Here is a 13,998-nt window from a genome sequence, read left to right as displayed (position 1 = left end):
TTTCTCCTTCTGTCTTCTTTTTTTTCTTTTTTTACGTGTTTGTGCTGTTGCATTGGTGATTCTTCTTTCATTATACTATTTTAAACAAATGGCTTTCTGAAAATTTAGATTCGATGTTTTTGGGGAAGAAAGTTTGGGGGACTATTTGCCCTCCTAATAATTAAAATCCTTAAAAAAGCACTAGAACTGTCAGTTTCCAATCGAACGAGCTCATTCCCAAGTTTATATGACAAACATTCTATTACATACCTAATATTTTAAAAATGGTCAATTAGCGAATCCTATAGCCCTTCCACCTAAGTCTGCGAGGGATTGTCAAAGCTGCATAGATTATCATAAGTTAGGGCCTTAGCTCAAAGGCCGCTAGGGGCTATTAATGCTCTGAATTATATTTGTTTTAACTTTTAACTGTGCTGAAAAAATGACTATCTCTTAAATTATAACTCCAAATGGCTATCTCCAATCGATTTAGCCAAATCCATAGCTTAAACAGCCGCTCCTTCAATAAAATATATTATATCTTATTACGTGGTAACTACTGTAACTTAAAGCTCTTTTTTTAAGGAAAGGGAGTTTTCAATCCTAGAGCCATAGTTATTTTAACTTTGGACTATTTTGAACAAAATAGCAATCAAATACTTTCGATTAGATTCATTTGGAAAAGGTGTGCAAAGAAGGGGGAGAGGTTTTTGATCAGTTCTGTATTTTAAAAAGAGAACTAAAACACGTCAATATTCAATCAAATGAGCCTCCTCCGAAGTCTATATAGCCATCTCTTCTCTAAAAACTTTATGTGATAACAATGGGTAAGTAGCAAAACTTATTCTCATTGCCCCGGGGCCCAGGGATGGTAGCCAACCATGAAGATATAGTTGTTTTGCCACTGAACTATTTTGAATGAAATGGCTATCTATAATTTTGATTGGATGCATTAGGGGAAGAGAGGGCTTTGGGGAGGGAGGAGGTTCTACTTACACACTTATCACTTATGACTCTTAAAAAGTTAACTAGAAATTTTAATTTCAACATAAAAGAGCCTCTACCAAATTTTACTTGACCACCTCTTCCATAAGAAACTTATGTGACCCAAGAGCATAATTTACAGCCCTTGCCTCCGGACTGTTGGAGCTGTTTAAACCCAGGAGGCTTTGTTATGTGATAATTGGACTATTTTCAACAAAGTGAATATATCCGAACTATGATTAGATAATTATGAGGGTAAGAGGACCTGGGGAAAGTTTATCCCCTGAGAGTTCTCGAATCTTAAAAAAGAAACTAGGATTCCAATTTCCAAAAATATGAGCCTCCTCCACAGTTACACAACCACCCCTTCCAGAAAAACCTTATATGCCCTTCGGGAAAGAACTTACGCCCTTTCCCCAGGGCTCTAGGAACTGTGTCAACCCCTGGAGGTATTATTTTATGATCTTTGGACTACTTAAAACCAAATAGCTATCTCAAAATTTTGATCGGATGCATTTGTGAAAAAGAAGGCGAGTGGAGACTAGTTGCCCTCAAATCACGTTGATTCTTAAAAAAGTAAAATGAGCTATCAATTTTTAATCAAATAATTCTCCTCCAATTTCTGTAAGATCACGCTTTCCATAAGAGTCTTGTATGCCCCAGGGCACAACTTACAATGCTTGCCCCCCATTTCGGGGGGTAAATGTCAATACCAGAGTTTTTGTTACATGATATTTGACTGTTTGAATCAAATGACTATTTCAAAATTTTTATCAGCAGAAAATTGGGGGATGAGAGGCTAGCTCTTCAGTCAATTTTGACTCTTAAAAAGGACATTAAAACTTCCAATTTCAAATCGAGTGAGTTCTCTCTAAATTTTATTTGACCCCACCCTCCATTTGAATTACTACTGGGAAAAAAACAATAACAGTATGCCCTCTGATTATTTCTATGACATTGCAATAGTCTATAACCGTTACCAATTTCTTTTTGTACACTAAATTGACCTTGGCCAGGGCACTCTTTTTCCCTTTTCTACCTACCTGGATATTAAAGTTCTCTAATAAAACGGTAAATTTCTACCATGGATCCTGCCTTTTTACCAAGTTAGCAGCAAGTAAAATTTATCATAGTCACTGCTACCTTCATTATTAAGTTATACAGGGACAAATACTACTTTGACTGTTGCCTTTTACATTTAACTTGTATTTTGTTATTAATACCTTTCCCAACCTGAACTAGAATTAACACCCTCTTTATTTTTTGTGAGCCTTATTCTCTTTCTCTTCACCTCATCCTTTCTGCTTCAGCAGATAAAATCTATGTCACTGCATACGAAAGTAAAGCACTTGAAGACGTCATACTAGAAATCAAATCACAGTATCTGATTAAAGGATGTCATTAATTAATTATAATAATAATAATAATTTATTTATAACCCACATCATAACAAATTATGGCACTTGTGGAGTAAAACAAAAAAAGAAAAGAAAATGAAATGCACTGCAAATGAAATACACTACAAATAGAAAAAACACTACGCTACAATGAGATTAACCGAACAGAAGGACCAAAGGATGATGAGGCGACAAACGATAAAAAGCTGATTCTGACAACCTTCCATGCAGGAAGGCTAACTTTGCACTTATATCGGCGACATCAAACTTACGAATTATCTTACCATTGCTATACCAAGGGGGAGATAAAGTAAAGATTTACAATATCTGAAATAAAAAGTCCAAATCGGATTAACATCATTTCTCTTTAGAAGGAGATAAAGACAAGAAAGATAAAGGACAGACAAAGAATGTAACATATAGCCTACCCAGTGCACGTCTATTATACTTCCCTGGATTAGCTACTATCTTAGAATAGCCCATTTGAACTTTCTTTTGAACATCACGAACAGTGCACTGCCGTAGGCAAGAAATTGAATTAGTAACAGTAATACCCAACCACTAAAGGTGGAAACAAGGGGTATAGAAAAACCGCGACAAGCTAAGGGAGCATTAAAGGAAGTCGGACCATTAAAAACTAGAAATTCACATTTCTCAACATTAAGAGAAAGACCAATTTTAGAAAATAGACGTGAAACTTTTGACACCATAAACGTGAGACCTTGCTTATTTTTACACAGAAGTAGAAGATCATCCACATAAACAAGATAAGAAACATCTGAGAGTCCAATAAAATAATTTGATCTAATTTCATCTAAAATACCAGAAATACACATTTTGAATATACAAGGTGATAAAACCCCTCCCTGTTTGACACCCCAACATAAACGGACAAACGGAGATCCAGATTCATTAATTCAGAGGAAAGAATTCTCGTACCAAAAACAAAGAAGAAAAATGACTGAAAGATTTACACCATTATTAAAAAGGGAAAAAAAGCTTGACTGTGAACTACATTGTCAAAAGCCTTAGAAATGTCCAAAATATATATATAAAGTGGCGACCCCTCAGCCATGCTATTCTTAAGGGCGGAAGAAAGAACACGGTGTGCATGTTGACAACCAATACCAGATAGAAACCCGAATTGATTCGATCGGAAATTTATATTTTCAATTAAATGAGGAATTAAGATATATTCAAGGATTTTACTCAAGTAAAGGCTATCAGGCGATAAGATGAAAACTGAGAAGGGAGTTTTCCCCGCTTTAGAATTGAGGTGACAGTTCTTCAAAGAAAGCTATCCGGAACCAGTGATGATGTTAAACACATTTGGAACAACAACTGCAAATGAAATAAAGGAACAACACACTTTGGATTAATATTATTTACATTAATACCATGAATATGAATAGATTAAGATTTCAATTGCTTAATGGCATTTTCAACAGCAGCTATTGAAACTGGAATAATATGGCCTTGATCAAGCGAAGGCGGAAGAATTTTAGAAAGTAACCGAGAATAACGTGACTGCACGAAGAAATTAATTTTGGAAAAAATTCTCTAATAGTAAACATACTAAGCTGAACAAGAAATCGAATCACTATTATAAAGATGACTTTTATCCAGCTTCTCAGAACTGATCAATTTAGACCAATCCTTTTTAGAGGCTGGAAATTTCATACCCTTATAACGAATGGATTTAAGGAACTTTTTATAATCATTCTTTGTTTTCTGCTTTATATCTACAACAGGCCCCATTGTAGGTCTACCACATTCAACCGAAATGACATGCCGAGTTTCCGCTGTTCAAATATAAAACAATGGTTGTTTCTAAGTATATAATTTTATATCGAGGGAAAAAGCTTGAAAAACCCTTAGGTATGATAATATGTGGCATAAGGGTGTCACAGATATAAACAAATATTTCTGCATGAAAACACCCTAAAAATACCATATGCATGAAAAAACTCTATTAGTTAAAATGTTTCAAGAGCTATGCGCAATATTATCGGATAGTACTCTCTAAAGCACTACTCAACAAGCAGGTGTACTGCAAATAAAAGCAAATTTCAGTAATCAGTTTTCCATCCATCACTTTCACATATCAGTTATTGTAGTTATTGCAATCATACGGGGATGCGCAATACATTTAATCATTCTAGTATGTGAGACAGGATTTTTTCCATGTGTTGAACAAGCTATCTTCTACAATCTATTAACTGAATCAAAATATTAGAAAGGTTTTCATGGTACAGATGTCCAAGGCACAGTCATATTAGATTGAAGTGGCCCTTTTGAATCCTAATGTGGACATAAAATCTTCAAAATAAATAGGTTCCCCGCGCAAAACGTCTTGAAAGAAAATGAAATCCTGAAAAAATAAAGCTTTGAAAAAAAAAACGAAGAAAATTCAATCTATTAAAGTAGTACGTAGCATCCTTGTGTTTGCTTCCTTTACGCAAAATCATATTACTTAACATAAACGTATGCACCAGAACTACTTAGCACCCCATGTGTGCGCTGCTATTATGTAACATCCAACGTTTGTGCCTTAATTAAGTAATATCCTTGTCCCCACTGTCATTACGTAAAACCAATGTGTATATCCTCACAAGTGGGAATTTCCTCACGGGGCACTGAAGTCTAGCATGCGACAAGAGATTGCGTCCTTCCTAATGAATGTGCTAAGTCACGTAAGAATAAATCATCCCTTATTAAATCTTGCAGGGTACGCAAGACTACTTCAAATCCCACGTGTGCACCGTTATTACAATTCACCAAAGTGTATGCCTCCTTCAATTACTACCCTGACTTCCTCAGGGGCCCTGAAGAACAAGTAACGGACAAGTAATGTTAGAATGCGTCATTATTAACACTGGTATACATTCCCATAGACATTATAACTGAAGAAATCATGAAGAAAAATGTCTTGTAGATAAATATTTTTAAAAACGCCTTGAAATGTCTTGAAACATTTCGAAGTGTGTCTCGAAGAAAATATCTTAAAAACGTTCTGAAATGTTTTGAAGCCTCATTATAAACGTCTTGATGAAAAATGTCTTGGAATATTTGGAAACATCTTGAACCACCTTTCAGCAGAAATATGTCTTAATAAAACGTCTTGAAATATCTTGATACTTCTTGAAAAATGTCTTGAAGAAAACTATCTTAAAAGTTCCTCCGCTTGAATAGTTGACTCTAACACGTACTATTAAGTAACAATCAAAGCCCTAGAATGTAACAACCAATAGTAAACAAACCATATTACGTAAAAACCAATTTAAACCTCTCTTTGATTTAATAATATCTTTTAGAAAACATTTCCTGTGACGTACCAAGCACTTGGGTCTTGAATAACTAAAAAAAGGTGTCCCGAACGGGATTCGAAGGGATAAGATTGTGGTCATATTTGTTGAGGCCTCACTACTAATGGCTGTATTATAGTTGTGTTTTACATTTCTTTTTTCTCTCTTAGTTTTCTTTTCTTGTCGTGGTATTAAGTGAATAGTATCAAGTAAAAAAAAGTAAATTATGTAAGTGGCTAAATGATAAGTTGGTTTTTTCAATAGTAAATTAGTTTTGTATGGTTTTTCCCTATTTTCTTCTCTTTATTTCTACATAAGAATAAGTAATTGTCGCTTGTAAATTTGTATTCACCTTTGGTTTTCCCTATTAGTATGAAATCTATCGTACTTTTTGCAAGAGAACATGCACTATTAAGGTTTCTAGCTTCTCTGGCACACTAGTTTCCTTATCTGAGTGCGTACTTGTCGGTGCCACATCTTTGGTATATATGATACAAAGTTTTTCTATTTCTAATTATTGACCTAAAAATTATTTTTTTCAGAAATATTTTTAGTTGCAACTGGAATTCTACGCGTCTCATTTTTTTTACAAGTGTGCCTATCCATTCTTGCGTCATCTACTCCTTAGAGGATACCAAAATCTTCCCTACAGTTATAGCAGTCATTTTTAAGGATTGGAGAATCCTGATATGTCCAAATTTTCCTCCTAGGGGGACATTTATTGCAAAGAGTTGATATTAAGCCTATCTTTATTTTTCTTTCTCTGATATTCTTTCATTGAAACTTTTATTGTAAACCATGTTGACCGAAATGGGTGTCTTATCTCAATATTAACATATAGATGTTACCCTAATCCTTTGGTTTATCTGAGTTCTGTTAATTTGGTCAGTTCACACATAGGTTTGGTCATTACAAGAATCAATTTTCATTTCGACTAATTTTTATTCATATATCCGTGTTTTGCATGGTTCTTCAAACTTATTAATGTTTTTTTTGTCACTGCCTAAGCTTTTATTTTATTGGTTTTTAATAATCTCTATTGGGGCAATATCTTGTAAAGAGTCTAGGGGTAAAATAACTTATTTTACAAAATTATTAGCATTCCAAATTGAAATGTCAAGTATTTTGTTGTTTGCCATGGTGGGTTTGCCTCCCATCTTGCCTAAGGGACCCACCACTTACCCTCCTAGTCGACTAAGACGCATTTTTATCAACCCTAGAAAATTAAGGTTTGATGCGTCTCGCTGTCTCACAATCGGCCAATAAGTAGTCCGTGATAAAATTTTACTCTCCCAAATATCACTCTCCGGGTATTTTCCGTCGCGTATATGTTCCGCGGGGGGTATTTACCAGGGTTATTTTCAGGGGGAATCTTCCATAGGGGGCATTTTCTGCAGGGACGGGGGTATTTTCCAGATGCCATTTCCTATTGGTGTATTTAATTGGGGGATTGTCGAGGGGGATAAACATTGGCCAAAAAAGCTAGGCTTTGTATAGGTTGGGTTAGAGAAATAGTATCTGTAGCTGTATTGGTTTCAGGTGACTTGGTGCTCTGGTAACTTATTAAAGTCCGTATTAGTAGCGTAATTGCAATTGTAAATGCGACAGGACTGGCTTTCTAGAAGAGTAATATTTAATTTGTTCTATTTACCCTTTTGAGAAGATTAGTTTTGTGTTTTTTACCCTTTCTTCTTCACATGAAGGAGAAAGTTGCAGTACAAAATCTTTACAGGACCTTCGCAATGCTGACCAAGGTGAATATTGGTAAAATTGGTATTATTATTATAATATTGGTAATATTTGGTAAAAGGTGAATATTTAACACTGTAGGTGATTTCTGTTAACACCATTGACTGTACAATTTTTAATTATTATTTGGTAGAATTGGCAGAATTGGCTTAATTATACTTTGGTAGACTAAATTGGTAGGATATCTACCATGTGTTGCACAAAACTCTCTTTTGACGACTTCTTCTTTTGTTTAATTCAACTTTTGTTGCACATGACTTCAATAAGACAACACTCTTCGATTCCATTTTGAATAGTAGGTAAGTTCCATGTTCGGTTAATAGGTTATTAATAAACAGCTTTCCTTTTTAAAGATAATCCTAATCAATCCCTACCTTATCCAGTATATTTTTCTCTGCTTCCTACCCTCTGTTTATGACGTCTTTAGAAGTGACATATTTCCCCTACCTTGTTACAAAATTTTAAGTTTTTAAAAGTTGAGGGCCCTAAGTGAAGTTTTGTCATTCCATTGAGTCCAACTCCGATCCGTAATTGTCAACCTTACAACCTTAAGTGTAATCCCTCTGTGTTCTTTATACGTTCCCATCTCGTGTATGATCTATATACAGTTTATTTTATTTTAAGTGAAAGCTATGAATTTTAAAATACTTAGCTAATAGCAGCTCATTAGCTCATTAAGCTATTTGAGTGAAAATCCAACTTACAAGTTTTCCGTGTCTTTGTACAGTACATTTTAAACTGATTTTATAAAAACTAGAAATGTTTGTACAGTACAAATTTTTCCGTTAGTGGTTATCTAAATATAAAATGAACTGATTATTCATTACTCTTTGGTAAGCTACTGTAATGAATACTCATTTAAAATGAAACTTGATGGAAGTACACTGTAATCTGTTTTGTTTTTCTTTTTTAAGGTCTTTCAGATTTTGATGGTGTCATAAAAAAAGAAAATCAGCTTTGGAATATGACAAGATTTTCAACGCTCCTTGAGGAAAATAATCATGCGGAAAGGATCATTGATATATTGAAACTTGACATAGAAGGTAGTGAATACGAAGCTATCCCAGATATGATATATAATAATAACCTAAAGAATGTGAAGCAGATTTTTTTTGAAACTCACAACAACACAGCATTAAGCCTTGAAAGATACTATTCAATTTACTGGCTTTTATCCATCAACAACTTTGTTTGTGTTGCCTCCGAAGATTGGCCTCACTGGGGTTGTGCAAGAAAAAACAAAGAAGGAACCTACGAAATATACTGCTATGTTTTTACTTTTATCAATATGAAGTATGTTGCAAAGTGATCATTCTCAGTCATTAATTCAAAGAACTTTCGGAAAAAGAACATATTCAAAGAAAATTAGTGTCCGAATTAAACTTAAGACCGGAAGAAATAAAACCTACAATAAATCAAACTCAAAAAGAACATAAATTACTATTAATCAATAAATGAAACTTAAAATGAACCGAAATTAAATAAACGATGAAAGCCAAAAATGCAGTAAATACTAATATAAATCAAAAAATAAATAATAAATAAGTAAAGCTTAAAATGAATATGGGAGACCAAGCTTAAAACGGACAAAAGATTTTTACTATTGAAATTTAAATGAAACCCAAAACGAATAGAAATTAAATATACAATCTTAACAAAAATACAAAAAGCAGGTGCTAATACATTTGAATAAATAAATGTTAAAACGAGTTAAATTTAAACTAAATTTCTGAATCAAACTTTAAACAGACAAAAATCACTAGAAACAAAAGTTTGGGTACTGCTTTCTTTCCTAATTGTAAACGTTACAGACCAGGTGCGTAATGGAAATTTACCAAAAATGCATTATATTACATTACAGTGAAAGAAAACTCGAATTGGTTAGCAGCCAGGTATTAATGAATAGTTAGATAACCATTAAATAATATTATTGATATTTATTGTCATAATTTATTTAATATTAATATTTATTGATAATATTTATTAATTAATTATAATTAAATCATAAATTATATAAAAAAATATTATTAATAATATATTTAACGATACATCAAATATCCAGTTTAGTTTCCAGATCTTTCCAAGGCTGTTCGAGACACAAATAATCTTTAAACCCATCTAGTGTGTAACTGAAAAAGATAACATAAGTAATATAATTTGTTTCCCGTCAAAGTTCAATGACGCAGTAGGCTTTAAACTCATAGTGTGAGGGGAGGGGACAGTGGCTTAACTGCTGTTCGTAGTGAAACTATATTTGTCTTAAACCATCTGTGAGAAAATTAATAAAATTAAAATGATTACTTGATGTATAATCATAGTAATTGCTGATGGCTCATTAGTTCGAAAAGTGATTTTACATTATTTTTTATTTTTATTTTCAATTTTGCGATTTAGTATAAAAGAAAATGTTTACAATATAACTCTTTTTCAGTTAAGTGCCTATGACCCAGTGGATTTCAAACATTTATAGTTAGTGAAGGAGCCCAAGCTCTTGTTTGCCGTGTTTTTTGTTTGTTTTTAGCATGATTTGCATATTCATTTGAGAATTTACTCATTCCAAGATTTATTTATTCATTTGTAGTGGTATCTGGTGTATGTTTGTTCGTCATGAATCTTTGTTTAATTACTGTCCGTTTCATGTTTCATTAATAATTCAACAGTGAAAGATTTTTGCCTGTTTTAAGCATGATTTGACTTTTTAATTTAAGCTTTACTAATGTTCATTTGCATTATTACCTTTTGTTTATTTATTTGTCATGATCGTTTATATAATTTTTGTTCATTTTGGAAACAATAAAGCTTGCACCAAATAAGATTAATTTATGTCAAATTTTAAGTTTAATTTTTCTTTCCAAGACTGTTCAAGACACATGTAGTTATAGTGAACCTGTTCTATAATATTTTCATCAGTAAAATACCATTGCTTCCAAACTAACTTCTGGTGCACGACATAAAACCCCCGGAAAACTTCACCCAGACAATTTTTCCCTTTTGAGCCCCACCACGTTGAATTCCCGCACCAAGACAAATTCCCAATGAAAATACCCCCTTAAAAACTCCCCTGAATAATCAACCCATTGATAAAACCCCTTTTTCACATGCAAAATTCGTTGTGTGACAAAGAAAGTGTTAATAATAAAAATAATGGCAAAAGACTGAATTTTGATAAATTTTACCAATATTCCAAAGTCGGACCATTGTTTGGGCTTTGGAGGGCTAAAGGTACAACTCCCATAAGTTTTCGACAAAATAATGATTAATAATTTTTTAGGGAGAGGGGGATTAGACCATAGAAGGTCAAGGTTTGTCTTCCATTTCTTTTGGAATAAATTTTCTTTCACAATTTTTTTTGGGTTGGATGGGGATGGGGTCGAGCAGGCTAGAGCTAGGAATGAAAGTTTTGGAATAAAACGTAATTAACAATTTTGTAGGAGGAGGGGAGGGTCAAGCCATTGAGTGCCATTGGTCAGCTTTCGTTGGTTCTGGTATGAAATATCGTTAATAGTTCTTATAAAAGGGAAGTAGTCGGACTTTTGAGGGGCAGGTTTCAGCTCCCATAAGTTTTGAAATGAGAAATCATCAACAGTTTTTTGAAGGGGGGGGGACACTTTTTTTCTAGGGTTTGCTCCAAAATAGCACAAGCCTCATCAAAACTGCCAGTGATGGAAGCTGTTGTGTCGCAGCATTTTCTTTGTACGTTATCGAAAAGATTCCAGTCCTAGAGAGCTGTTGAGATACCCTTATATTGATTTTTTCAAGAAAAACTTTCTGGTTTTGGCACTGCAAGAAGCAGTTCTCTACCCTTAAACGAAGAAATAACGATAATTTTCAAAGTCAACTTTTTTGTACTCTTTTTACATCTTCAAGAAGCGCAAATCATGTTTGGGTGCTATGGTCGCCAATGTGCTCTGGAGCTAAGGTTTCATATACAACATCATGATAAATAAGCAAACATCTTGTTGAGCCTTTTTGTCCTTTGCAGTTATTCTGCATTATTACTGAAGTTAACATGTTTTTTAGAAATTGAGCTACCTTTAAGAAACACTAAATATGCACAAAAATTAAAATTAAATACTTCTCTTAACCAATCTTGGCAGATATAGATAAAAAACGAATCTCGTGCCTTACGATACCACTTCCATCCTCCACGCACCATCCTGAGGCACAATTAAGTTTACAACTTAAAACCAAGTGAGTCATAAGACATCTGCAGGCCTCATGGGTGAACCCCGGAGACCAACCCAATGCTTAAAAAAATTATAAACATCCTTAAAAGAAAAAAAAAACATTTTTTTCATATTATTTAGATTTATAACTTTCAATCAGCACTCTTTTCAACTTCCGTCTTATAGCATCTACGCTTACATTCAAATCAATCTTATTTTTCAATCTTTCCCAATGTAGAGGAATCAAATACCTCAGGCGCAAACGCGACCTCTCTGTAACTACCTTAGGAGTCCGCAGATTATATTTACCACGGGTTTCAACTTGTGAAGATGAAGGAGAAGAAATTAGACCCATCGATGCAAAATATCTTGGGAGCTTTTCTCGTTCAAGCTTAATCTTAAACATAACACTTAAAAATTGGATACTTTGCCGAACAGGAAGAATATTATAGAGTGAAGAAAGGGTCTCTGTTGTGGATTTTAAGGGGAAGTTTTTCAGATCAAGCTGATCACCGAGGCGGCTCCCCAATCTTCCCCCAGACTCCCCACTAATCACTTGTTATATATAAATTTAATCTTTACCTTATGTCCCAGGAAGGCAAGACGGAAAAATGGAAATGGCATCGCACCACTAATCAGGCAAATCGGGTAAAGAAGTGGCAGAGAACAAACAAGACCTCGAAATCTGATTTTTTTCACTAGACCTACTAACACTAGAAAACTAAAAAAAAGATCATACGTAAAAAACGAGGTTGTAGAACCCAACATCTACACAACACTGTGACAGAAGTGGCAAGAAAATGAATCAAAATTTCTATCACAATACTAAAAATAATCACAAAGGGACAGCAAAAACCAGTCCATCACTCTTTCCCAGGGTGACGAGGCCGTGGATTTGGATTCAAGCCAAAACTTCGAGCCCTTCTGCTTAACACGCCTAAACTTTACGGAATCTGATTCACGTAAATCCTTTGCTTTCGTAAGAAGTTCATTTCGAATAGCGTTTAGCTTGAGGGGAAGATCCATGCACACACGAATGCCGCTCCCCTTCAATTTATAAAATGAGTTGAGAATCCTCTGAATGTTCTGTTCGTTTTAAACCAAGATAAATATAGGTGCCGGACGAGGCCTTCGATTAGTAATGTTAACGGAACCACCGAGCATGCGACAGCACTTCGTAATCTGAATGGGGTCGCTTATCTCCATTGTAACAGATAAAAAAAAATTCACATTTTCTTCAACTGTTTGAGACGGCCGCTCAGTAGGCATGCCATGAATTAACAAATTCAATTTGCGGTCCTTGACATCACTTTCCAGTACCTGATTCTCCAGTTTATCACACCTTAATTTTTGATCATCCAACTCCTTTTCCAGTTAGCCAATTTTTATATCTCGGTCGGAGGCATCCTTTTTTAGCGTAGCTATTTCCCCCGGGAGGGACTGAAAGGACTTGTTGACGTCTTTTTGAGAACGGATTACAGCATCAAATTTTTCTGTTAAAATCTTCACTGCTTCATCAAAGTTCTTTTGTGAAACTGCCATAATGATTGCAATAGAGCCACTTCCTTATTGATTTAATGCAGCATGTAATCAAGCACAGGTAAACAGTAAATCTCCGGATGAGCCAAAACCGGTTAGTTATTTCACTTTGCAATGCGACCTAGATTGAATAAAATCCAGTCAAACCAGTCCAATTAGTTTTATCCTTTTTAGACTAAATGGTCTTCACACCAAGAAGACGAATAAAAAACGGTAACATACTATACATGATGAAGAATAATAACCTTTAAACAATCTTACAAGAAATATATTAATAAAAATAATGAAAAACTCGTCACAATTAAACACACATAATACGGAACATAGAACAAAAAAACAAACAATTATAACTGCCTAGGAATGTGGGACCAATTATTTAAATTCCAAGTTATGTTTCTATTATGCTTCGGAATCCGTCTGGCAATGGCAACCTTCGGGTCAGTAGCCTTGAATTTCCCAATAGCGAGTGAATTTCTATACCACGGGGGCAGATGAAGCAGATACTTGGAATAGCGAAAGAACATGGATCGGATTTTCCTCTTGTCAGTTTTAGTTAGAAGATTCCAGAAGGGTGTAGTGTAGAGAATATGGGGAAAGGCAACAGCATTATATGGACTTGCTAGAAGAGATTGGCTGAATCGAAGTTTACAAGATACAATGGAAGCGTAAGCTACTGAGATTCTACGTCTGATTTGTTCAAAAAGAAGTTCTCGGGTTTGTCTGATAGAAGAAGCAATAGGCAGACCTAAATGCATAACGTGATCTATAGGCTGAACAGAGGTAAATCCAAGCGTGATGGAAGGGGCAGGAGAATATATTTTCCCGTTAAACAGGACAATATCAAATTCGGAGGAGTTAAATTCAACTCCGACTCTCTGA

The 13,998-nt window shown here is 34.4% G+C and overlaps 1 protein-coding gene across 1 annotated transcript in view; it reads left to right on the top strand.

Moving 5' to 3' along the window:
* The window catches only part of LOC136043767 (probable methyltransferase-like protein 24), a gene marked incomplete at its 5' end in the record, with an annotated part of 53,893 nt that extends 43,666 nt beyond the window's left edge, over positions 1-10,227 (top strand). The window contains one exon of the mRNA XM_065728682.1: positions 8,329-10,227. Within this exon, the coding sequence (XP_065584754.1) occupies positions 8,329-8,723 (395 nt within the window). The remainder of the gene's footprint in view (positions 1-8,328) is intronic.
* Positions 10,228-13,998: the final 3,771 nt, after the last annotated feature.

Source organism: Artemia franciscana, unplaced genomic scaffold (assembly GCF_032884065.1).
Source record: "Artemia franciscana unplaced genomic scaffold, ASM3288406v1 Scaffold_961, whole genome shotgun sequence".
Lineage (NCBI taxonomy): Eukaryota > Metazoa > Arthropoda > Branchiopoda > Anostraca > Artemiidae > Artemia > Artemia franciscana.
Note: the sequence above shows the minus strand (reverse complement) of the source record. Positions and strands in the feature narration are given on the sequence as shown.